Genomic DNA, 26,434 nt, shown 5'->3' on the forward strand with positions numbered 1-26,434 from the left:
GGGGGGGGAGGAGGGGGGCGGCAAAGACCTACGCGACGAAATAAGCACTACGATTGGAAGCTTGGCACACGGTACTGCAAATCGCTTGGCTTCCCAGGATACGACCGAATGCTGCATAATGAGCTTCAAATCCGCGGCTTCGATGTCGTAGCACTGTAGGAACTTTGTTGGACGGGACAGGCGCGGAACAGACAGAACACGGTTTTCCGGAGGAAAAAGCGCCACCAGGAAGACCAAGATCGCGAAGCGATGGAACAGCTGTACCGCGCAAATGACACACGGAAGTTCTATGAAAAGGTGAACCGCTCACGTAAAGGCTACACGCCACAGGCCGAAATGTGCAGAGATGCCAGTGGTAACCTTCTCACGAACGAACGTGAGGTGATCGACAGGTGGAAGCAGTACTATGACGAGCATCTTAATGGCGAAGCACAAGATACAGAGAACGACACAGGAATCAAGCTGGGTGCACGCTCAGCCAACGACAGATTCCCAGCCCCTGATCTGTCGGAGATAAATGAGGAGATCGGCAAACTGAGGAACAACAAAGCCGCGGGCAATGACCAGTTGCCAGGCGAGCTGCTCAAACATGGAGGAGAGGCACTGGCAAGAGCGCTGCACTGGATGATTTCTAGGATTTGGGAGGAGGATTATACCGCAGGAATGGACGGATGGGGTGGTATGTCCCGTCTACAAAAAGGGCGATAAGCTAGACTGTTGCAATTACCGCGCAATCACATTGCTGAACGCCGCCTACAAGGTACTCTCCCAAATCCTTTGCCGTCGTCTATCACCAATAGCTAAGGAATTCGTAGGGCCGTACCAAGCGGGATTTACTGGAGCCCACGCCACTACGGATCACATATTCGCGATAAGACAAGTACTCCAGAAGTGTCGTGAATACAACGTACCCACGCATCACCTATTCATTGACTTCAAAGCGGCATACGACACAATCGATTGAGAACAGCTATGGCAGATCATGCACGAATACGGTTTCCCGGATAAACTGACGCGATTGGTCAAAGCAACGATGGATAGAGTGATGTGCTACGTCCGAGTATCTGGGACGCTCTCGAGTCCCTTCGAATCTCGAAGAGGGCTACGTCAAGGTGATGGACTTTCTTTTATCTTGTTCAATATTGCCCTGGAAGGTGTGATTCGAAGAGCGAGGATCGACACGAGTGGCACGATCTTCCGAAAGTCCGTACAACTTTTTGGCTTCGCTGACGATATTGATATTGTGACACGTAACCTTGAGAAGATGACGGAAACCTACATCGGACTGAAAGCTGAAGATAGGCGTATCGGACTGGCCATAAATGCGTCGAAAACAAAATACATGAGAGGAAGAGGCTCTAGAGAAGAAACACTACGCCTCGCACCACGAATATTGATAGACGGTGACGAAATCGAGGTGGTTGACGAGTTCGTGTATTTGGGCTCTCTGGTGACCGCCGATAATGACACCAGCAGAGAAATTCATAGACGTATTTTGGCAGGGAATCGTGCGTACTTTGGACTCAGAAAAACCCTCCGATCGAGAAAAGTACGCAACCGCACGAAATTGACCATCTACAAAACGCTCATTAGACCGGTTGTTCTCTATGGCCACGAGACCTGGACTATGCTGGCAGAGGACCAACGCGCCCTCAGTGTTTTCGAAAAAAAAGGTACTGAGGACCATCTATGGCGGAGTGCAGATGGAAGACGGAACGTGGAGACGGCGTATGAATCACGAATTGCAACAGCTGCTAGGAGAATCACCTGTCGTACGGACAGCTAAAATCGGACGTCTACGATGGGCTGGGCATGTCATAAGGATGTCGGACGACAGCCCAGTGAAAATGGTTCTTGAATCTAATCCGACTGGTACAAGAAGAAGAGGAGCGCAGCGAGCAAGGTGGATCGATCAAGTGGAGGGTGATCTCAGAAGCATCCGTGCCTTGAGTGGCTGGCGACAAGCAGCCATGGACCGAGTTATGTGGAGACGTATGCTTGATACAGCAAAGGACACCCCAGGCCTATAGCTGTTAGGTAAGTATATTAACAAGATATCCAGCTCTCACATTTTCGGAACAAATCTTTGGCAACATCCTTTTTAGCGAGCATGGCGCCATCAGGCGAGTCCGCAGAGTCTGACTAAACGCAACAACATAATTCTTGCTCCATGCTATCAGAAATTCGGATCAGCAATATGTGATTAAATATTCAAAAGTGTGAGATAACCATAAGTAATTTATTTAGTTTTATCATCAGAAATTCATTGCCCTGGTAGTACTAATCTCCAGAAATACAAACTCCAGAAAGTAATAAAACCCAGAAAAAAATTCCCAGAATGTACTAAAGTCCAGAAAACCATATACCCGAAGGCATTAGTCGCTAGAATATTGTTATTGGTGTAATGCCGTTTGGCATAATGGTTATTTGGCATACTGATCATATGGCATACCAGATCAACATGCTGTTTAATAGAATTTGTTCTAATTTACTGCGATTTTGAAAGGTCTAATGCGGCTACGCCTCATCGTTTTTTAATGACCTGCTGTCCGACCTCGCTGTCGCTCGTTCGGACTAACTGAGGGATAGCCCCTATTTTTGGGTAATCCAGGCAAACGCCCGCCACTAGACAGAGGTGATTTCTTTGGGGAAGCTGCCCCTCCTAAAACTGCACTATTTTCACGCGTTTCTCAATCGTATACACAACCATTTTCGTTTAGCGGAAGGATAAAACTAGAGATGCCAGGTGAAAATTTAGAACATCTGCAGGCGGGGTTACAAAAGTCTGTATATCGAAAAAAAAATCTTCAGTCAGCAAGCAAATCTTGCTGGCAGTAATTTCTCTATAGAGTATGACACGCAGAACTGACTTGGCGAGCAAAAACCAAAGTCGCATCAATTTCAAAAGTCTGTAAATTTGGACGAAAGTCTGCGAAACCTCGATTTTCAAAAGTCTGCACAACAAAAAATGTCTGCAGCACTATACACGAAATCTGCAGATCTGGCATCTTAGGATAAAACTAAGTTTCTGTTAAATCAGAAGTAACATTAAGGTTACCAATGTCGAAATAACCGCTAGTTCAAAAAAAAGTTAGATGGCGGACCCTGTAGACCGAAGTACCGCAGGCATGGTGCAGTATTTCGGACCTTACAAGCAGGTAACAAAGTTTATGCGAAGGTCCACCAAAGTAACTCAAAATGGAAATAGGCTCCTCAAATGGGGTTATCATTGAAGCTATCGGCGAAGTAAACTTTAACCTTCTTCTGAATGACTGGCATGGGAGAAGGAAACTCATCAGATCACATGCAAATCAAATTAAGCATCGCTATAGATCCAGATACCATCAAGACTTGAACCTTTTCTGGTATTCTGGAAATAACGAAGGAGGAATGTTGGCCACTAACATAGCAAGTGACGACATTTGCTGGTTGTTTGAGACAACCCTTGGACTTACCATAGCTAACCATAGAAACAGGAATATAGAATTTTCGTTTTGTACTTTGAATTGGATGAATAAAGACCCATTTTTTGGAATACGAAGATTGCTTCAATTATAATGAAGTACAACAATACTATATGCGGAAACAGATACCCAATTTAAAGAAGCTATGTTTGGGTTTGAACCCATAAACCCCCCCATGTAAACGCGTCTGATTCTTGTAGATGCTTTTCTAATAAAATATCTGTTCCATATGTTGTTTCTGTATTATTTTCCATTTTGGGGAAACAGTTTCTAGGTATTTGCTTCTTCTGGGAGATGGCATTCTGGAGAATGGTACATTCTGTTGTATGTCTTCCTACTAATTAGTACTTTCGTGAATATGGTTTTCTGGAGCAACGCTCCGTTGCTTTATTTTCTGGGAAATGGTTTTCGGGAGAAAGTCGTACAACCGTTCATAAAACTTAGATCCTTCATTATACGTGGAAAAAACAGAATGTTTATATTAATGAACTGTTGTTTGAACGAGTGCTCTAAAGCGGCCTTTGGAGGTTCAATGAGTCGGAAAGATCATGACAACAAGCATAAGCGTGCATTTTTTGAAGAAATATAAAGTGTAAATCGCTGCCTTCTGTGAGTTGTCATTTCGATTGTCAGCTGTCGAAGTCCTCGACAGCTATTTCAGGATCCTGAAACCGAGATAGCCAATACACAGATAACAGATATACAGGCTCACATATGAACTGTGTATAAAATTTGCAGATGTCACCACGATCGACAGCATTTCGGAACCGAAAGTCGAATCTGGACAAAACTTGATAGCAATCAATTCCATTTTAACGATTAAAGCTTTCTTTTTAAAAAATATATTTCAGGTGCACCGAGAATTAGATACATAAGTGGAATCAGTGTTTTTTGTTGTCTGAGGTCCCCTCCCGAAACAAAATCCTGAATACGGGCTTGTCCGCACATAAAGAGAATTATTCGTTTCCATTTTCCGTTTCCTCCCCCGACGGAAAATTGCCCCGGAGAGCTGTTGACCATGAAAGAGTCCTACATCGGCAAAGATTTTGGGGGCCCATGAAAATACCTCAAATTGAACAATTTTCTATAGACAAACCTAGGTGTACTTTGAAATTTGAAAACAGGGTTCCGTTAGGAGGCCCCAAATCCTTTTGTTACCCCCTCCCCCTCCCTTTTTGGCCCCCGAGGCTCTAGTTACGGCCCTGTTTACGACCAGTGAATATTTCTATCAATAAGGCCAAGAAATAAAAATACCAATTTCAAATATATTTTCAATTTTATTCGATCAGCGTCGTAGATCGTTACATTATTATCATTCCTAATATAAATAAATAAGCTAGCTTATTGTACAAACTAAACAAACGCTAGAAAAATGACTGAAGTTAAACTCTATGAAGGATTACTTTAAGTCTGTATTGCTTGTTACTTTCAGCAATATTTTAAAACTAATCGTAAAAACTAATGTAAGTACGACTCACAGCTGCTGATAGCTTGATTGAACATAAAATGTGGTCTATTGTGCATTATTATCTGATCTGTATCTATCAGAATATGTTATTAAACGATACATCTTTGAGCATTTGTCTAGTTTTTTTTTTTTTTTTGTTAAATAAAAGTCAATATCTACTGGTACTGGTAAGACTTGATTGTTGAGCTATTAAATAAGACAGTTCAAATTAGAAGTCTTGGTTGTCGAGCAAACCTATTTAGGTAACTGGGTCTCGATTTAAACTAAAGAACTGTAAATTAAAGGCAAGAAAACTAAATTTTCACGCCAAACTGACAAATATAACGTGCCGAAATGTCTTCGACCGTGCATTCGAAATACCAAGAACCATCTTAACTAATTAAAAATATACCAACAAACTTGTCAGCTCAATCAAGAACCATTGCATAACTACCGCTTAAAAATCAAGATGATGTTTCTGATAAAATCACAGTCGACACAAACAAAACAATAGTGGTATAAACGCTCCTATAGCAATAAAAACTGGCAACATCATAGACGATTCATCCAGTGAGTAAGGATTGGGTTGCTTGGGGCCGCTAGTCTTTCGTTGTTTTGCTTTTCCATCCGTTTGTGCGTCTCCATCTACGAAGACATCCCCGATCGGAGGATCCACGTGCTGCTCTTGCACTGTCTGTTCACTAGCGACTGGAGTTAACTTAGGAATAGTCGTTTCATCGTATCCTTTGATCAGCACGATTGCATTGATTTTCGGGTTATCTTTGTAACCCTTTAGGAACTCCAATTTCACCTTACCCCCTCGTATTTCAGAATCTTCTTCCTTAAAGTACAGTCTGCCCCGTGACACGGTGAAGTACACGTATTCGTCATGAGCCGTGCCTTTACCAACCAAGGAAAATATATCCAAATCGCTCACGACCATATGGCGGTTGTTGAGTAACACATCGAACACTTTCATGTTCGGTGCATTGAAGTACACCTCACAGAACTTCAAAATCAAAACATATTCGCCATCTCCCGCAACCGGTAAATCGTACCCGAACGTGTCGTGATGATACCGTTCGGTTTGATATAGCAACTCATCGTTCGGCTTGACACGATTGATCATCAGCAGTTGTTTACCATAGTCTGATTCGGTCCCAACCTTACCCATCAACGGGTCACGAGCATATTTTATTCCGTTGGAATCAACGTGAGCATCTCCTCCGGCATTGATTGCGAATATCACGTTCTGCTGAACTGCACATACCAACGTCGATATGTACGCAATGCTGCCTAGTATACATAGTGTGTGGTATAACGGCAGCATTGTACTAAGTGCAGAATAAATTGTTGATACAGGTGGCGATATTTTCTGAAAAAAGAATATGCATGCTCTTGTTAGTATTGCTAAAACCCGAGTGTTGCAGTTGCGATAAACATTTCACTTTTGATTAAGTCAATTATTTGATTACTATTTAAACCAATCTTGAATGGGAGCTTAAATTTACAAACTACTTTTCATTTATTGGCTCTGAACCAGAATACAAAAATGGTAAATTTTTGACAATTATTACTTATTCTATTAACGCATTAGTGAATTTGTCGAATTTCTAATCTACGTGCATTCCGAAAAAACTACTCCAATGATTGTATTCGTGTCTCGATTTTAGCATAAAACTCTACCACTTACTTGTTCTACTTAAATCCTTTCGTTTTGTTCTTCGACCCGTGTCAAGTTGTGAATCAAGTTGAGTTACTCTGACCTGCTATTAAGATTTATTTTCCAATAATACAAATCCAGTTGAATTCCAATCACTAATAGCAACATTACGTGGCATGCTTATTGATTTATCTTCTCATGATCAGCCCACTGATGGAACAGGTCTAAGTCGGCGTTTGATTTTTTTCTGTTAAAATTGAATTAAATGTACCAATGATTTTATCCTAACATATGGACACTTTGATAGGGAATATTTCTATCGAATTTCGCTTTAGATACCGAACCGAGATCTAGTGGTAAATTGTTCAGATATGTGACTTATTTATCTTAAGCGATATTACCTTTGCTGACAATATTTTCAGCTGTGTAACCAATCAACCAAGGCAACTCGAGACAGTTTTCACTACTACACTGATGGGTGACGTTTATTTGAGGAACAAGGGGTCGAGCAACATACAAAATCAACATTTGTAATATAAATACTGCACACAGAAAAATATGTAGGGAGTTCTTCGGACGATTTCTAGTTAGACATTAAGAGCTGAGGACAGTACCGTAAAGTGGTAGGTTTTTTGCTATTTTCCCGTTTCAAATTAAATTTTCTTGGAAACGGACCTGACAATGTCTTCAAAAATTAGTTGAGAATATTCTGTAAAATTTTCATAATGATTCATTGAGTTTAGCGGTCGTGTTGTATTTTTTTCTGACTGAAGAACTGTTGAAAATTGCATACCTCTACTTGTTCATCGAATATCTCGGCTTTGAAGGCTTGCATCATAAATCTACCGTGACAAAGTCTAGATAATTTAGTTTATATGCGATTAGTACATAAAAACATATATGTTATCGCGATAAAAATAAAGTCTTGTATTTTTCTGTGAAACAAAGTCAGTTTCAATGCATCCGCCATTTTTTTCGCTTTGGTTTCCTGATGGCATTCTGGAAAAGTAGAGAAATAAAATTGGGTCGACAAGGCTGCTAAACACACAGACATTCAATCTTTGTGAAAGTTGAATATTTTATCATTGTTCATTGGAATCCATGTAATGTCCAATCCATACGATAGATTAATGTGATAAAACTTCTCATCAAAATAATAAAATGTATGCTGGCAACCCGGTAAAGTTTCTCATATACGAGAGAGTACAAGAGAAATACGATGCGCAAAGGGAATTGAGCGAGCCACGTGGTCGATTTAAAACTCAACACGTGACCCTCTGTCCTCAGACCTTAATGTCGTTTTCACTTGAGAAAATAGAACTGTCCCGGGGTAGTTTCATCAAACAAACACTTTTCACAAAACTGTGTTGAGTACGCATTCAGCAACAAACAGCGAACCGGATATAGGAATCAGATTGGAAACTGACTAGATTTTCAGTTCAATGACGTTTAAACTAAGTTCGAAACTGGCTTCAAACATCGCTTGCCAGCAGTTATGTGGCGTTTACACTATTGCTGGTTGCCAGGAGCTGGCAATGTTTACACTTATTGCTGGTAATTTGTTACTGGCACAATATAAAATATATAGAAAAAAAAAAACAAAATATATTCTATTCTTTGTTTTGTCACACTTTACGCAAACGTATGCTGTTGATTGAGAAAATCATGAAATACGTATGATAAGTACAAGATGTTCATTCCGTCGCCAATATAGTGGCACCAGCATCGGAGCTAACAATGTTTTTAAATATCTGTATTTGGCGGAAAAATCAATCTGTACAATATCTATCTCGAAAAATCGGTATTTATCTGAATGAAAATTGAATTACCGGTATTTTAAGAGAGCATCAGCCAGAGTTTACGTTAGCAAGAGAATACGAATCGATACCAATGGCAAAGACCCCTGCGACGAAAAAGGACTTGCGATTGGAAGCTCGGTACGTGGAACTCTTCCAACATAGCCTCCCTTATCGTTACACCTGGAGATCATCACAGCAGACGGAATCGCAAATCGACCACGTTCTTATTGTTGGAAGGCATTTCTCCGACATTATCGACGTCATCGACGTGGTGATGGTGAAACTGCGCCCAAAACTCTCCGTCATCAACAATGAACGGTACCAACTATCACCACGGTACAACATAGAGCGATTGAAGCAATCGGATGTCGCCTCAGCATACGCGCAGAATCTCGAGGCAGCGTTGCCAGATGAGGGCGAGCTTGATGTGGCTCCCCTAGAAGATTGCTGGAGTACAGTAAAAGCAGCCATAAACAACGCAGCCGAGTGCTCAAGAAACACGGGAATTCTACAAAAAGCTCAACAAATCCCGCAATGGCACTGTAGTGCGAGCCGAAATGTGCAGGGATAAGGACGGGAGCCTCTTAACGGATAGACGTGAGGTGATTAAAAGGTGGAAGCAGCACTTCGATGCGCACCTGAACGGCGCGGAGAACGTAGGCATGGGGGTTCACGATGATGGAGAAAACGATTACGTCAGTGCAGCAGAAGACGGAAATGATCCTGCTCCCACACTGAGGAAAGGATGCCATGTACCAGCTCAAAACCAACAAAACAGCTGGTAAGGATGGCATCGCAGCTAAACTCATCAAGATGGGCCCAGAAAAGTTGGCCACGTGTTTGCACCGATTAATAGTCACAATCTGGAAAACCGAACAGCTACCGGAGGAGTGCAGGGAAGGTGACAAGGTGACGGACTCTCATGCCTACTATTCAACATCGTCTTGGAAGGAGTAATGCACCGAGCCGGGCTTAACAGCCGGGGTACGATTTTCACGAAATCCAGTCGGTTTGTGTGCTTTGCGGATGACATGGACATTATCGCGGGAAACTTGGGAACGGTGGTAGAGTTGTACACACGCCTGAAACGCGAAGCAACAAAGGTTGGACTGGTGGTGAATGCGTCGAAAACAAAGTACATGCCAGTAGGCGAAACAGAGCACGACAGGATTCGTCCAGGAAGTAATGTCACAATAGACGAGGATACCTTCGAGGTAGTAGAAGAATTTGTTTTCCTCGGATCCTTACTAACGGCTGACAACAATGTGAGTCGTGAAATACGAAGACGCATCATCAGTGGAAGTCGTGCCAACTATGGGCTCCAAAAGAATCTGCGGTCAAAAAAGATTCACCTCCACACGAAATGTACCATATACAAAACGCTTATAAGACCGGTGATCCGCTACGGACACGAAGCAATGCAAGCACTTGGAGTTTTCAAGCGACGCGTGCTAAGGACGATCTTCGGCGGTGTGCAGGAGAACGGCGTGTGGCGGCGAAGAATGAACCACGAGCTCTCTGCACTCTACGGCGAACACAGCATCCAGAAGGTGGTCAAAACCGGAAGAATGCGGTGGGCAGGGCATGTTGCAAGACTACCGGACAACAACCCTGCTAAACTGGTGTTTGCCAAAAATCCGTTTGGAACAAGAAAGCGGAGAGCGCAGCGGGCAACATGTGTGAACTCGGTAGAACGTGATCTGATGAGTATTGGGCGTGATCGAGGATGGAGACCGACAGCCACAAATCGAGTATTGTGGCGTACTATTGTTGATTATGTGTTATCTTAAATCAATATGATATAAACAGGTGGGGCAGACCACATGGCTTGCTTACGTAGGTAATCAAAAATTTGTAAATAGTTCGGTATGACGACATACATGAAAAATAAACATGCTTTGATTCAATGCCAACTAGTCCAAACGGTGTGACGAAAGCAAGCACGTGGTTTTTAGTTTTACTTGGCTTGCTGAAGCAAAGTTGATTTCACTAACACAAAAGAGTTGTGTTTGCCCCACCTGTTTCTACCACATTGATCTTAAATGTGATGTAGTGCAAATAAATGTATGTACACTCAGAAAAATCTTCACGTTAATGCTACGTGAAAACGTATGTGATTTTTATCCATAGAACTTTTCTTGTAATAATTATGTGATGTATAGATAGCACAGAATGAACTCATGAACTCTTAGTTCACCTTTGTATCACGTAATATCTATGTGACTATTTTCGTTGATTCTATATAATGTTTTTGTGAAATTTATACGAAGCTCATTTAAATTGTACTGTAAAATTAATTTCATCTGAATTTACTTTTTACCAGAATTTTACTTAATAGTCTATATTAAATCCTAATTGTGTATGTTGGTACTAAAAACTAATAAATTACATAGTCTATTGGACAAAACATTGCGATAAATTTTGTTTGCACGCAGACATTCTGAAAATTTTACTTTTAAATGACATAAAATTTCGTTTCTGTTGAATCGCTGGTGAAAATCCCTTCTAAGCAGCTAAACTGAAGCAAACGTTGTTTCCTTTAAGGAATGCATTCAGCTGGAACTAATAGTTCAGGATGTGATTTTGTTTTTTTTTTTTTTTTTTCAAATAAAATTTTTATTAGGCTCATTTGCTTTAGCTTAACGTGGCCGATTGTCTTGTTGTTAGGGGGAGAGAAAGGGATGCCGTATTACGGGGCGGCATACTCCCCAGTTAATAAGGGGACATAGGGAGGGTGGGACCTACACAGTATTGAATTGAAATTTGAATACATCATTGGTTTGTGGCATACATCTTTTAGACACATTTTGCGTTCGATGAATCTTCATGTTTTGCAGCTTGTAGCAATGAAGAGATTATTCTGGATTGGGATGCTTCGTTGGTGTGTTCTGACGTTGATGTGACGTTTTTGGGTAGCTTCCAGCAACTCAGTCAGTTCAAGGCAGGTGCATGCTCCGAAGCATCGTTTACACAGGCCATACTTCCAGCAACGTAAAGAAGAGTGCGGTAGAGCTGTAGACGAGAAAGAGATAGGGAGAGCACTAAATTTGAGCATTGATAGTTTTCAAGAAGTTATAGATGAGAGTCATATAAGGAAGATTTCGAGTTGCCAAGACGTCGCGGACTGGTACGAAGGGTGGTATACCTCGGGCCCGAAGGGAACCTATGAGTTGGGACCTGGCATCACAATACTCGACACATGTCCAAACAACATGTTCGATGTCATGATAACCCTCACCGCAAACGCAGACACCACTCTCGGCGAGCCCCACACGACGGAGATGCGCGCTGAACATATAATGATTAGACATGAGCCTTGACATTACACGAATAAAGTCTCGGCTCACGTCTAACCCCCGGAACCAAGCTTTCGTCGATACCTGTGGGACTATTGAGTGTAACCATCGTCCCAGAGTTCCACTATTCCATGTATTCTGCCAGCTGGCTAGAGTTTTCTGACGACAGCAACTGAAAAATTCATTGAAGCAGATTGGTCTTTCATAGATATCACCTTCTAGTGCGCCCACCTTGGCTAACGAGTCCGCCCTCTCATTGCCCCGTATGGAACAATGTGAGGGGACCCAAACCAAGGTAATCTGGTATGATTTTGCAGATAAAGCACTCAATTGTTCCCGTATTTTCCCCAGGAAATACGGTGAGTGCTTTCCAGGCTTCACTGAACGGAGAGCCTCAATGGAACTGAGACTGTCCGATACAATGAAGTAGTGATCTGTGGGCAGAGTGTCAATGATCTCAAGGGTATACTGAATTGCAGCTAGTTCTGCGACGTAAACTGAAGCTGGATCACTGAGTTTATAGGAAGCGGTGAAATTTACATTGAATATACCGAAGCCAGTGGACCCGTCTAGATATGATCCGTCAGTGTAAAACATTTTATTACAGTCGACTTCTTTAAATTTATTATTAAAAATTTTTGGGATCTCTTGAGGGCGTACAGGATCCGGGATTCCACGAATTTCCTCTTTCATGGATGTGTCGAAAAACACAGTAGAATTAGAAGTATCCACAAAATGAACACGATTGGGAACAAACGAAGAAGGATTTATATTCTGAGCCATGTAGTCAAAATACAAGGACATAAAACGGGTTTGTGAATTAAGCTCGACGAGCTTTTCAAAGTTTTCTATCACCATCGGATTCAAAATGTCGCATCGGATTAGCAGTCGATATGAGAGATCCCAGAACCTGTTTTTCAACGGTAAGACGCCCGCCAGCACTTCAAGACTCATCGTATGGGTTGATTGCATGCAACCCAAGGCAATACGTAAACAACGATACTGAATTCTTTCCAGTTTAATGAAATGAATATTCGTAGCGGAGCGGAAACAGAAACATCCATATTCCATTACTGACAATATCGTCGTTTTGTACAACCTGATCAGGTCTCCTGGGTGAGAGCCCCACCAAGTTCCGGTTATTGTACGAAGGAAATTGATTCTCTGTAGGCATTTTCGTTTCAAATACCTAATGTGACATCCCCAGGTACCTTTGGAATCGAACCAGACCCCGAGATATTTAAATGTGAAAACCTGAGCTATGGTTTCACCCCCTAGTTGAAGCTGTAATTGCGCAGGTTCTCGCTTCCTTGAAAATACAACCAGCTCAGTTTTCTCCGTAGAGAACTCGATACCCATTTGAAAAGCCCATGTCGACAAGTTGTCGAGGGTATCTTGCAATGGTCCTTGGAGATCGGCAGCTTTGGGTCCTATAATAGACACAACACTGTCGTCGGCAAGTTGTCTTAGCGTGCAAGATGTGTTGATACATTCATCAATGTTATTTACGTAAAAGTTGTATAAAAGGGGGCTTAAGCATGAGCCCTGAGGAAGACCCATGTAACTGAATCGCTTTGTCGTCAAATCACCATGCTCAAAATGCATGTGTTTCTCGGACAATAGATTATATAAAAAGTTGTTCAAAACTGGTGAAAGACCATGCTGATGCAACTTCTCAGATAGAACGTTAATGGAAACTGAATCGAATGCCCCCTTGATGTCGAGGAAAACTGATGCCATTTGTTCTTTACGAGCAAATGCCATTTGAATTTCTGTTGAGAGCAACGCTAGACAATCGTTCGTTCCTTTGCCCCTGCGGAACCCAAATTGTGTACCTGAAAGCAATCCATTTGTTTCGACCCAATTGTCTAGACGGAAGAGAATCATTTTCTCCAACAATTTCCGGATACAGGAAAGCATAGCAATCGGCCGATACGAATTGTGATCGGAGGCTGGTTTTCCAGGTTTTTGAATAGTAATAACTCTCACTTCTCTCCATTCGTGTGGGACAATATTACCCTCGAGGAACTTATTGAATAAATTCAGCAAGCGCCTTTTGGCAGAGTCGGGCAGATTTTTCAACAAGTTGAATTTAATTCTGTCTAACCCCGGGGCTCTATTGTTACACGACAAGAGCGCAAGTGAGAACTCTACCATCGAAAACGGTGTTTCGTTTGTATTCAATGTCGCGACGCGGGATATCTTCTGTTCCGGAACAGAATCAGGACATACTTTCTTAGCGAAATCAAATATCCAGCGGTTAGAATATTCCTCGCTTTCGTTCGCGTGATTTCGATTGCGCATGCGACGGGCCGTATTCCAAAGAGTGCTCATTGCTGTTTCTCTCGTTAATCCGTCAACAAACCTTCGCCAGTAACCGCGTTTCTTAGCTTTAATAAGACTTTTCATTTGAAATTCTAACGCCGCGTATTTCCGATAATTATCTGGAGTTCCGTTCTTTCTAAACGAGATGAAGGCTGAAGCTTTTTTCGTTTTCAGCTCTGAGCACTCTTTGTCCCACCATGGGTTGGGAGAACGCATACTAGTTTGCGCGCTAGGTACTCGTTTCGTCTGAGCTTGAATTGCGGTGTCAAGAATCAAGCCAGCCAAAAATGTATACTCTTCCTCCGGAGGAAGCTCCTGTGATGTTTCTAGTTTCTCAGATATCGAGCTCGCGTAACGTTTCCAATCAATGTTTCGTGTGAAATCGTACGAAACATTGATTGTTTCCGATGGTCTTCCACGGTTGGTGATAGAAACTATGATCGGCAAGTGATCGCTACCGTGAGGATCACAGATTACCTTCCACTTGCAATCTAACTGTAGCGAAGTCGAGCAAAGGGATAAATCCAGCGCACTTGGTTGTGCTGGCGGTCTAGGGTTCCGTGTCATTTCTCCCGTGTTTAGAATTGTCAAATTGAAGTTGTCACACAGATCTTGGATTAACGAAGAACGATTATCATCATATAAGCAGCCCCATCCTGTACCATGCGAGTTAAAGTCCCCTAAAACCAGCCGCGGTGAAGGAAGAAGTTCTATGATGTCTGCAAGCCGACGATGCCCTATCGAGACTCTGGGAGGAATGTAGATAGAAGCTATACATAGATCTTTGCCTTTAATATTAATTTGGCAAGCAACAACTTCAATTCCCGGTGTCGAGGGGAGGTTAATACGATAAAATGAATAGCACTTTTTAATCCCTAAAAGTACCCCTCCATAAGAGTCTTCTCGGTCCAGGCGGATTATGTTAAAATTATGGAAGTCGAGGTTGATGTTAGAAGTAAGCCAAGTTTCACTCAAGGAGAATACATCGCAATTATGAGTATGTATTAAGTGTTTGGAAGAATCAAGTTTTGGGATGATACTTCTGCAATTCCACTGAAGCACAATGATCATATTTTCGATTCTCAGTGGTAAATTATCCATCAAAAGATACGATCGCTGCAAGGAGGGGCCATTGTTCAGTCAACTGTTTTAAAAATGTCCTTACTGTTGGCAGTAGAGCAGTTAGGAAGCTTTTCAGAGGATCAGTAATATTGAAGGCTGTTAATATCCAGTCCACGATATCAGAAAATTTCAATAATCCAGCGTTTGTTGGATTTTCTGGTTGTGCTTTGGGGTCATTCGGGTTTTTTGATGCCCCAGGAAGTGCTGGGTACTCCTTATCATCCCTAAGTTTTTTGAACCCAGGAGGTGTTTGCTTCGGTTTTGAGTCAGCACTTTTTGTTTCCGTTTGGTTCTTTTGTGACGAAGAGGACAGTCTGAGGCCTTTACGAGGAAGCTTGGGAGAAGCCAGATTTTGTCTTTTCCTGCTTCCTTCAACCTGTGTGTAGGAAGGTCCTTCGCCTGGGTCGTCAGAGGTATCCTCTTCAACTGGCAAGATTGCAAACGGGTTCTCAGGGGTCGATGGAGTGGTTCTTTTTAAGATTTCCGCATAAGAACGTTTGGAACGTTCTTTCACGGATCGCTTCAATTTCTCCGCACGCTGTATGTACGTAGGGCACACCGAAAGATCATGAGGATTCTCCCCACAGTAGCAACACTTTTCCACTGCTCTTCTGCAGAGATCGTCCTCATGGGCCTCTCCGCATTTGCCGCATCGCAGTTTGTTGCAACAATAGGTTGCCGTATGACCTAGCTGTTTGCAGCTTGTACAATGCATTACCCGCGGTACATACAGCCGAACAGGTAGACGAACTCCACTCACTACCAAGTAATTTGGAAGTGCAGATCCGGCAAAAGTCACGCGAAATGAGTCCGATTGGTAAAATTTACCATCTATCGATTTGGAGTGCAATTGCTTGCACTCCAAAATTTTCACTGGATGAAGGTCGGGGTTTTTGAAACGGCCTACCCCGTCCTTCATCAGATCTTCGATTGTCAGACTTTCGTCACGGACCACACCGTCGATCTCCACCACATGAGACGGGACGTACACGCGGTACTCCTTCGTGAATAACTCGCTGGTAGCAATCGCGTTTGCTTGCTTCAGGTCGGACACAACAACGCGTAACTTGTTTGGCGAAACCTTATCTATTGTTTTTATTGCCGAGTAATGTTTTTCCAGGTCCCGAGCAATATTTAAAACTCTGAGAGACTTTAATTTGGGCCGGAAGTATACCACCCACGGACCCCCCGAGCCATCGTCTTGGTAAACTTTTTGGCGGGCAGGCAATATCTTAGAGGGAGATGGAGGCATCGGAGAGGGAGATGGCATCGGAGAGGGAGATGGTATCGGAGGGGGAGATGGTATAGGAGGGGTAGATGGCATCTCGGAAGCAAACTCAGCCTCTAAATGTTCTTCGTTCATTCGTTCAGCTTCGCCCTCCTCCGAGACACCCCCACTGTCATCAATATTCATATTTAAAGTGCGGGAGTAAAGAAGTCTCCCGCACTTGAAATGAGAAAGAAAGAAATAAAATGAAAAGAAAATATATGAATAGTAAAAGTTGAAAGAAAAAGTTTGAGAAAATACTTAACAGTATGTCACGGTAAGCTGTTAGGTGAGTTGCTCCTTCACTCCTTCGTTGTGCTTCAGCGTGACCTTGACTCAGAATTTGGCTGCTGCGATGCGGGTAGCAAACAATAGAAATAACTGCTGCCCGAGGATAGCACAATAGCGTCTACTGTCGATACCGATACAAAACCGGTGCACAGACAGAACTCACTTGCGGGGATGCTACTTTTTATCACTTTTATTTAATGCCTATACTACAGCCTCTGCTGTGATAGGCACCTTCGTCTTACCGATGTCGATTGTTAAAAAAACGCGTGTGCTCACTTCGAACATTCGGTTACGAATGATGTGATTTTGTTGATCCACTTTCAGAAGATTGATGTGCTGGAAAACAATTTAGAGGTTTTGCCTTTTGGACTCCACTGTAGAAAAAAAAAAACAAAATGAATTGTGTTTCAGTCTCGTATTTTTGATGCACAGAGTTCGCGTAATACCAATGGGTCATGCAAATAAATTGTTGAAGGTTGGTTTCGTCGAGCCATTCAGTAAACTCAAAAAATGGTACATTTGCTTATAAATTATTCTTCTGCTCGGTACTAATATTAGATCTGAAAGTATAATAAAAATTAGCTGTCGATAAAATCAATGAGCAATTGTTTACCCTAAAATCATTGTGATAAATACCGTAGAAGGGCCAAAAAGGATTTGGCCTATGGTGATCGAAGTTTTTCAATAGACGCCATATTGCGAGCACCAAATGAACATGACAAAATGAATTCAAGTATGTACGCGACACATAAAATATATGTGACAACAGCAATAATGTTTAGCAGATCATCTTTAATACAAAACATTTGTGACAATTTTAGCATGACGGTATTAAATATGGGTAGCATGACACGGATCCCAAGACCTCCGGCACGCCCAAGTGCATTAGATCTATCTCTTTGCTCAACATCAATTCGACTAGATTGCACCTGGAAAATACTGCCTGATTTACACGGTAGCGATCATTTACCAATCATCATCTCAATTAGCAGTAGCAATTGCATTGCTACTTCCGCTAGTATTCCATATGATTTGACAAAAAATATCGACTGGATTAAATACCAAAGTAGTATCTCTAGTATTTTGAATTCAATGGAAGAGCTCCCTCCACTTGAAGAATATGACTTCCTCTTTTGTTCGATTCTGGAGGCAGCAGAACAATCCCAAACTAAACGCTTTCCTGGGCCAACGACTAACAGAAGGCCTCCCAACCCCTGGTGGGACAAAGAGTGCTCAGAGGCTAAACTCGCAAAACAAAATGCTTGCAAGACGTTTCTAAAACGGGGAGGAGGAACTCCTCAGAATTTTGAAAAACTTATGGTTTTAGAAACCAAGTACAAGAGCATACTTCGAGCCAAAAAATGTAGCTATTGGAGACATTTTGTCGAAGGTTTGTCAAGAGATACCTCAATGAGCACTCTTTGGAACACGGCCAGACGAATGAGGAATCGTACCGTGGGCAATGAGAGTGATGAATACTCGAACCGATGGATATTTGACTTTGCTAGGAAAGTTTGCCCAGATTCTGTTCCTACGCAGAGCATTATACGGGAATCTCCTCCAAATAATGGTTTTATTAATAACCCATTTTCAATGATGGAATTTTCTATAGCACTCTTGTCTTGTAACAATAACGCTCCAGGGTTGGACAGAATTAAATTCAACTTGGTGAAGAATCTGCCCAACCTCGCAAAAAGACGTTTGTTGGAATTGTTCAACAAGTTTCTTGAGCAAAATATTGTTCCACCTGACTGGAGACAAGTGAAAGTTATCGCCATTCAAAAACCGGGGAAACCAGCTTCCAATCACAACTCATATAGATCCATTGCGATGTTGTCCTGCATCAGAAAATTGTTCGAAAAAATTATTCTACGACGTCTCGACACTTGGGTCGAGACGAACGGTTTGTTGTCAGATACTCAGTTTGGCTTCCGTAGAAATAAAGGGACGAATGATTGCCTTGCATTACTTTCGTCTGACATCCAAATTGCCTTCGTTCAAAAGCAACAAATGGCATCTGTATTTTTAGACATTAAAGGAGCATTTGATTCAGTTTCCATTGATGTTCTTTCAGACAAGCTTCACCAAAATGGACTCCCAGCGGTTATAAATAATTATTTGCACAACCTTTTGTCAGAGAAACACATGCATTTTTCACATGGCGATTTGGCAACACTCAGAAATAGTTACATGGGTCTCCCGCAAGGCTCATGCCTCAGTCCGCTCCTCTATAATTTTTACGTAAATGACATTGACAGCTGTCTAGTAACCCCATGTACACTAAGACAATTGGCAGATGATGGCGTGGTTTCAGTTACTGGACCCAAAGCTATTGATCTGCATAAACCATTGCAAGATACCTTAGATAACTTGTCCGATTGGGCTGTTCATCTTGGTATCGAATTCTCTGCGGAGAAAACAGAGTTAGTCGTCTTTTCAAGAAAGCATGATCCCGCGCAGCTTCAGCTCCATATGATGGGAAGAATGATCCAACAGGTTTTAACTTTTAAATACCTCGGGGTGTGGTTCGATTCCAAATGCACGTGGGGAGGACACATTAGGTTTCTGATAACAAAATGCCAACAAAGAGTAAATTTTCTTCGAACAATAACAGGATCTTGGTGGGGTGCTCATCCGGAAGATCTAATAAAATTGTATCAGACAACGATACTTTCAGTGATGGAATATGGATGCGTTTGCTTTCGTTCCGCTGCAAACTCTCATATTATCAAACTGGAGCGAATTCAGTATCGTTGTTTGCGAATTGCTTTAGGGTGCATGCATTCGACACATACAATGAGTCTTGAAGTTCTGGCGGGAGTTCTTCCATTAAAAGATCGATTTTGGGAGCTTTCATCACGCCTGCTAATAAGATGTGAGGTGCTGAATCCCATGGTAATTAATAATTTCGAACGACTAGTCGAGCTTCGATCTCAAACAAAATTCATGACAGTATATTTTAACCATATGTCACAGGAAATCAACCCTTCAAGATATATTCCTATCCGTGTCAGCCTCCTAAATGTCCCTGACTCAACTTTATTTTTCGATACATCCATGCAGCGCGAAGTGCGTGGAATCCCGGATCATCTACGTTCGACGGAAATCCCAAAAATATTTTTAAGTAAGTTCAGGCATATTGACTCTGAGAAAATGTTTTACACGGACGGATCGCGAATTGAAGAAGCGACAGGGTTTGGTATGTTCAACAATAATGTTTCGGCCTCATTTAGGCTTCAAGAACCTGCATCTGTTTATATAGCAGAGCTAGCAGCAGTTCAATATAGTTTGAGTGTAATCGTCACATTAATTCCAAACCATTATTTCCTCTTCACAGATAGTCTGAGTGCAATTGAAGCCATTCGCTCAAACATGACTGGCAAGACTGAACCGTTTTTCCTGGGCAAAATAAAACAGTGCCTGAACGACATATTGAACAATAATTATCTAATCACTATAGTCTGGGTCCCGGCTCATTGCTCCATTCCTGGCAATGAAAGAGCCGATATTTTAGCCAAACGTGGTGCTATTGAGGGTGAAATTTATGAGAGACCAATTGCTTTCAACGAATTCTATAGCTCGTCTCGCCAAAGAACACTTGCCAGCTGGCAAGCTTCTTGGGATAAAGATGATCTGGGTCGGTGGATGCACTCAATTATTCCGAAAATATCGACAAAGGCATGGTTCAGGGGACTGGATGTGAGTAGAGATTTCATTCGTGTGATGTCTAGACTCATGTCCAATCACTACACGTTAGATGCACATCTCCTTCGAATTGGGCTCTCCGAGACTAATCATTGTGCTTGTGGCGAAGGTTATCGAGATATTGATCATGTCGTTTGGACATGCGTGGAGTATCGTAATGTCAGATCTCAACTAATAAATTCTTTGCGTACCCAAGGTAGACTATCCAATATCCCAGTTCGAGACATTCTTGCTTGTCGTGACCTTTCATACATGAAACTTATTTATCATTTCATAAAGAAAACTGGAGTTTCAATTTAATAAAGGCCCCTTTCAAGACTTAGTTCTGATCCCAGCTGCGTCCATGAGTTCAACCAATAGCTAAATTAGAATAAAAATAATGTAACGATACAAACAAACTCGAAACAGTTTATGAAATTATTAACAAAATGTCTGAAAATAACAGCTTATTTTATAATTTATAGAAGTTAATCGTTTGGTTCAAATAATATTTCCGAGTAGATTTCATAATTAATGACGAGTTACCTAAGATGATATTTAAGTAATAAGAGAATATGTTTTAATAAATGCAAAACGTTGTGACTATGTTAGAATTAAATTAGGATAAGAATATTATGTAAAAGTGATGCTACGGCGAAGAAAAACTTATGTAAACTGCCTTAAGAAATAAACGTATTTATGAAAAAAAAAACAGCAATAATGCTGACATATGATTCATTTCATATTCAATCATGATCCGATGGTTGTTAAGAAGATCACGTAAACTCCGATGACAAAGCAATTTTGGGAATCTACGTGTTTTTTCACATAAGGTTAACGTGTGGATTTTTTTGAGTGTAAGAAAGCATATCTGTATTCCTGTATTAGGTTTTGCACGATGACGACACAAATGAACTGCCGATGAATCAAGTTCATCTTTGACAGTTGCCGTGTACTTGTTTTGTTTTGCGACTGCAAGTTAAAAATTGAAAAAAATGAATAAAAAGTGCCTGTTAAAAACGTATTACACAGTGAAAACAACTAAAAAGATTGCCCTGTATGTGTTTCCAGCATCAAGGAGCGATAAATGTATGAATCTGTTGAGTATGAGGCGACTTGCAATTTTTACATTCGAACGATGAACTTCTGATGAACTTTTAAACTGTAAACAAGTACACGTCGACTGTCAAAAAAAGTTCATTCTGTTCAGTTTTGTGAGGTTATGTCATGTTCGTGCAAAACCTAATTGAGTAGAAAAATCGGTATATTTGACAGTGCTAACCCACGACGTAAAATACACTGGTGGCGTGATAAGACAGTTTTGGTTGTGTTGGTAATTTTCTCACGAAATTGAGTATGGCGCGCCGGGATTCAAGCATGCAAACATAAACAAACGACCATTTCAGATCGGGATTTCACTTCTAAGTTACTCCAGTTGTCGCGCAGCCTGGCGAATCTTTGGCACTAATTGAAAATCTGGACATTTTTTCTTTAAGGGCTTGCAAGGTAACGTCGAAATATAGAAAATTTTACACACATCCGATTCTGTTCATTTCGTTGGAGGAAGGATTTGGCGGATCGCACTGTGGTATCTATTACAGTTATTATGGGTAATGGAGTGATTGTGCTGTGGGTGGCATTTCAAATGCAGGTGAAGAAAACGATTGAAACATCCCGGAACAAAACACCGCATTTCACTGTCAATATTTTCGCAAACAGAACCAACTCTAAATATTTTCATAAAAGCAACTCCCGGAACGTCATTTGTTTATGTTTTTTCTTCTTCACATCTCTCTGTTATTCCAAAATAAAATGACAACCGCACTAACACATAGAAAAACGTGATCACCAGGGTATTTTACATCATCGTGGTGCTGACCAGCATACTGGCTGCCAGCAGAGGTGTGAACGGGGCATTAGGGTGGACATTTCTGTTTTACGCTGGACAATTATATGCGAGTTTTTTTTCTTTCACCGCTTGACCACTTACTGAGTATGTAGCAGAAAATAAGTTTGGAGGTCGTCTCACAGAAGATATTTTATATGATCTGGGATCTATTCGTCCAATTAAACTACTCTGGACGTGATGATCAGAAGTGAATTGGATGAATCGAGTTCTATAGATTGTCGAAAATGCCTTTCGGTGATTAAAATACGCTAGAAATAACCGTTTAAACCATTTAAATTATATTAACAGAAAGAAACGAAAATCGCGAAAAACGTGTTCTTCTAGAACAACTGAATTCAACAATCCAACGATCAACAGAAAACAAATATAAATACAATACATTAATCCGAAGATCTCAAATGCGGATTCCGGAAGAACGGCTTTACCATACGAACTGATGAAGAGTGATTGGAAACGCTTGCTGTTTCCAACGGATCGTCGTCGATATTAATAGTGCTCTGGAATTAAATTCTAGATTGAAAAAAACTACCTTTTTTTGGATGAGGAAAACATTTACCGAAAGGCTCACGTTAAGATCTTCATTCGAGTCACGCTGACGGTTCGCTCCGAAGAAGCTCCTCGGAATGCTTGCCAGAGAATTTGGCGGCGGTGATCTGGTATTCGGAGAGTTTCTTCCGAAAAGTCTAAGCGGAGCTCGCTTTCGGAGGACGTTGGACTGGAATGTACTGTAGTTGGTTCCACTTGGTGTAAGATTTATTACATCTGTATCGGAAACTCGTGATTTCTTAGAGGGTGTAACATCAACACTACTTTCCAATTCGATTGGATGACATGGTGTTGATGTAACTTGAAGTGTACCGTGCTGTGTCATTGCACGGTTGTCGTGTTCTTTCTCTAAAAGTTGCTGCTCTAAGGAAGTCGCCTTAGACACTTGCTCTGCTAGTGCTGCCTCTAATTGAGTGATTCTAGCATTTAACTGTTCTGTGTTTATCAGCTTAGTCTTTAAAGTTTGCAATTCTTCTTCCTTTTCCTTGAATTGTGTTTCCATTGCAGATATTTTCAGAACATTAGTAGCTAAATTCTCATCTAATTGTGTTATTTTTAAATTTTTCGTTGTCAAGTCGTTTTGCCTATCATCCAGCTGATTTCGGAGCTCGTCATATTTCTGCTGTAGCTGCTGTTTTTGTTCATCGAACCGTTTCTGTTCACCGTTTAACTTGGCATGTAGTGCGTAGATTTCATTATTTCGATCTTCGAGAATATTCTTAATACCGACAATTTTATTTTCTAAATCTTCTGTCTTGTTTCTTTCACGATCCAAGCACTCGTTAGACTTTGTAAGCTCATTGCACATTTTCTCAATAGTCTCAGTTTGCCTTGCAATCTCGGATTTATATTGCAATGCATCCTCCATGAATTGGTTGTATTTTTGAACAGCATCCATATTTTCCTTTTCAAGGAGTATTCGGTAGGATTTCTCCTTATCCTGCAATTTGTCTTCCATCTCTTTCTCCATTTCCGCCAATCTGTTTTCTAGTTTGGCAACCTCGGTCGATATCAGAATCTTTTCCGCCAATACTGACTCTACATTGTTCTTGAGAGCTGAATTTGTTTGCATTTCATTAGTAATGCGTGCTTCAGCTTTGACCAACTGTTCGTTCAGTTGAGTTATGCGAGTCTCATACTCATTCAGCTCGGCTGAGTGAGAAGAAATCAACGATTGATGTGCCATTTCTGCTTTACTAAGCAGATCATTCAAAGCACTGTTGTTTTTTTGAAGATCACTAATCTGTAGCTGTAGTGCACAATTACGATCGGACTCTAATTTCTGGAAGGATGTTTGTTGATGTACTACAAATAGAAATAAGTTTGAAATTGAAATAACAGAAGTAAAGATAATACAAACATTCGTTCTCGATCTGATCAATATTTTCTTCCAATGCAGCTGCTGCTGTTCCAAGAGCTTGGGTGTCTTTGATCAGTTTTACGCGTTTCAAATCCAGCTCCTCTATCATGTCGATAGATATATTGTACTGCTGAGTAACTGTTGAAGTTAAATTTGTTTGTTCCTTTGCACTAAAATAAAAATGTTACCAGGATGATTTCGTTAGATGATACATGTTATTTGAAGTGTAGTGGTAGGATAAATAGAACTGATTCCACTTTTGTTGTGCTTCACTACACAGGGGAAGCTATATATGAATTACAGATGCAGGAAGTTATATGCAATTAGAAAGTTCTTCGATAACATGAATTTGAAATAAGTATGCTTTGATTCATTGAAAATTATATTGAATATCATGACGAAATGTAGCACTTATGTGACTACCCTACATAAAGGTAAGTTTGTTCAGACTTACGATTCCTGCAAGTACACTATCATTCGATTGCTACATGCTAAATCAAGCTGTAACTTCGTCTTGGAGGCAGCAGATTTTGCTAAAGCAAGTTTAAACACTTCAATTTGATGATTGACCCTAGCCTGCTGGATTCGACTTTTAACCAGCTCGGTAAGAATGGCAGTTTTATCATTTCCGTACCAAAAGTGCATCTCAGAAACTATATTTTGACTAACTTCATGGCTCTCCGAATCATTGGAATCATCACTGGAGGAAGCATGGTCATCATTATCGTTGGATCCATCGATCATTTCTGTTGCTTGTTCTTCTGATTGTTGATTCGAGTCGTTTATCTGTGAATAGGTAAGGTAGTAATTGCATTATAGCTCCCTGAATAAAGATTGAACTACTTGAGAAACTGAATCCATTTTCAACACTTGAAACACCAGAATCGCACAAATTAACAAAATTCTTCACATGTAAAGATCATGTCTCTCAGATGGGTCACTAGATTGAAAATTTTATGAAATTAAACCCTCCGCAGCGTTGCCAGGTCATTTTTCCAAAAATATGTATTCGGCGCAAAAATTTATCTGTACCATATCGGTATCAAAATCTCTTCTATATATGTACCAGGAAAATGTCACCAAGCCTTATTAAGGTGACCAAAAAAAATCCCACAACAACATTTTCTCAGTCTACTTCACTGTATTGCGGTTTAGAGGTCAAAAATCTGTATAAATTACGAGAAATCGGTATACCTAGCAACGTTGATCCTGCGATCAACCAACCAGAGTTGCCATTTAAAAATCTGTGTTTCAACTTGAAAAATCTGTGTACCATCTGTGTTGAAAATTTTCGATCATAATCTGTAAAAATATGGGAAAAACATTTTGAAAATTTGTCATTTTTTTTAAATATTCATGAAAATGCGTAGAAATCTTTGAATTTTGATGAAATCTGTGTTCCGTGACACAGAATCTGTGTTGCAAAATAGGCAAAAAAAACTGTGAATATGGTAACTCTGCAACCAACTCCCAGTGAATCTTGTCGAACCGTATCGGTCCGATTATCGAACCGATTGAGCACGATATCAGCCCGATCATAGCGCTTCGATCAGACTGTGATTAAACAATTCTGATCCATTTGCATCAACCGCATTAACCTTAAGTTCATTCGCTTCTTCGAGCCAGAAAAGCTAACTTTATTTTGCTAGCTGGCAGCCTTCAGGTAACTGTATGGCAGCAAAACCAATGCGGGAGCATATACTCTCACGCATTCAGTTTCTCTCTAATATAGGTCTCTCATTCAGCTATGTCAAGCAAAGCGTTCATAGCAGATGTTTTTTTTTTGTTGCTTTGTTCGTTTGAGGATTCACAATACAAGCCCTGGTCACACCTCATTAAAACGTTTAATTTTCCGCTTCGGGTGTATTGCTCAACTGTAACGTTTCATCACTCGTTTGTGGTGCGTGTCATTGCTAAACTGCCAGCACGATAAATAAAAAATGACAGTTTAGTTAAAACAACAACCGATTAGTACCAAATTTTAACCCATCAGATTCAGAAAAAAACTAATATTTTAGTTGTTTTGCGATGGCTGGCTTTACAGTGATCACGCAGAGAAATGAAGCATGTTTAAAATAATGAAACTGTTAGTAGATTTTTAAATTTAATTTATGATGAATTCTAACTATAATATGATTGGTCTGAACAATGTTTCCATTCAACATCAACAATATTCTTTGTTTGACTTGAAACAAAATTTTGGTGTAGTCAAATGAAAAAATATATTTTTTTGGGTGATTCTATTGTTGAAATAAACTAAC

The 26,434-nt window shown here is 40.8% G+C and overlaps 2 protein-coding genes and 1 long non-coding RNA gene across 6 annotated transcripts; all 3 read right to left on the reverse strand.

The window, feature by feature from the left end:
• Positions 1-4,756: 4,756 nt before the first annotated feature.
• LOC131431845 (malectin-A) lies at positions 4,757-7,037 on the reverse strand. Of its 2 annotated transcripts, none has more exons than XM_058597754.1 (3): positions 6,976-7,037; positions 6,605-6,821; positions 4,757-6,286 (listed from the first exon to the last, which is right to left on the reverse strand). In XM_058597754.1, the coding sequence occupies exon 3, from the start codon at positions 6,239-6,241 to the stop codon at positions 5,399-5,401; it is 843 nt and encodes a 280-aa protein (XP_058453737.1). In that variant the 5' UTR covers positions 6,242-6,286; positions 6,605-6,821; positions 6,976-7,037; the 3' UTR covers positions 4,757-5,398. The 2 variants fall into 2 exon arrangements, with proteins under 2 accessions (XP_058453737.1, XP_058453738.1); XM_058597755.1 differs by having other exon boundaries at positions 6,605-6,924; positions 6,976-6,991.
• Positions 7,038-16,974: 9,937 nt separating this feature from the next.
• Positions 16,975-17,409, reverse strand: LOC131428005 (uncharacterized). The gene is made up of 3 exons (XR_009229332.1): positions 17,288-17,409; positions 17,121-17,234; positions 16,975-17,048 (listed from the first exon to the last, which is right to left on the reverse strand). It is a non-coding gene; the product is annotated as an uncharacterized LOC131428005 (long non-coding RNA).
• Positions 17,410-22,522: 5,113 nt separating this feature from the next.
• On the reverse strand, positions 22,523-25,129 carry LOC131431846 (putative leucine-rich repeat-containing protein DDB_G0290503). Of its 3 annotated transcripts, none has more exons than XM_058597757.1 (5): positions 25,017-25,129; positions 24,628-24,959; positions 24,174-24,343; positions 22,824-24,118; positions 22,523-22,764 (listed from the first exon to the last, which is right to left on the reverse strand). In XM_058597757.1, exons 1-5 carry the CDS (start codon positions 25,032-25,034, stop codon positions 22,648-22,650), a joined length of 1,932 nt encoding a protein of 643 aa, XP_058453740.1. In that variant the 5' UTR covers positions 25,035-25,129; the 3' UTR covers positions 22,523-22,647. The 3 variants fall into 3 exon arrangements, with proteins under 3 accessions (XP_058453740.1, XP_058453739.1, XP_058453741.1); XM_058597756.1 differs by having other exon boundaries at positions 25,014-25,095; XM_058597758.1 differs by lacking the exon at positions 25,017-25,129 and having other exon boundaries at positions 24,843-24,959.
• Positions 25,130-26,434: the final 1,305 nt, after the last annotated feature.

The sequence above is a fragment of the Malaya genurostris genome, chromosome 2, assembly GCF_030247185.1.
Source record: "Malaya genurostris strain Urasoe2022 chromosome 2, Malgen_1.1, whole genome shotgun sequence".
NCBI lineage: Eukaryota > Metazoa > Arthropoda > Insecta > Diptera > Culicidae > Malaya > Malaya genurostris.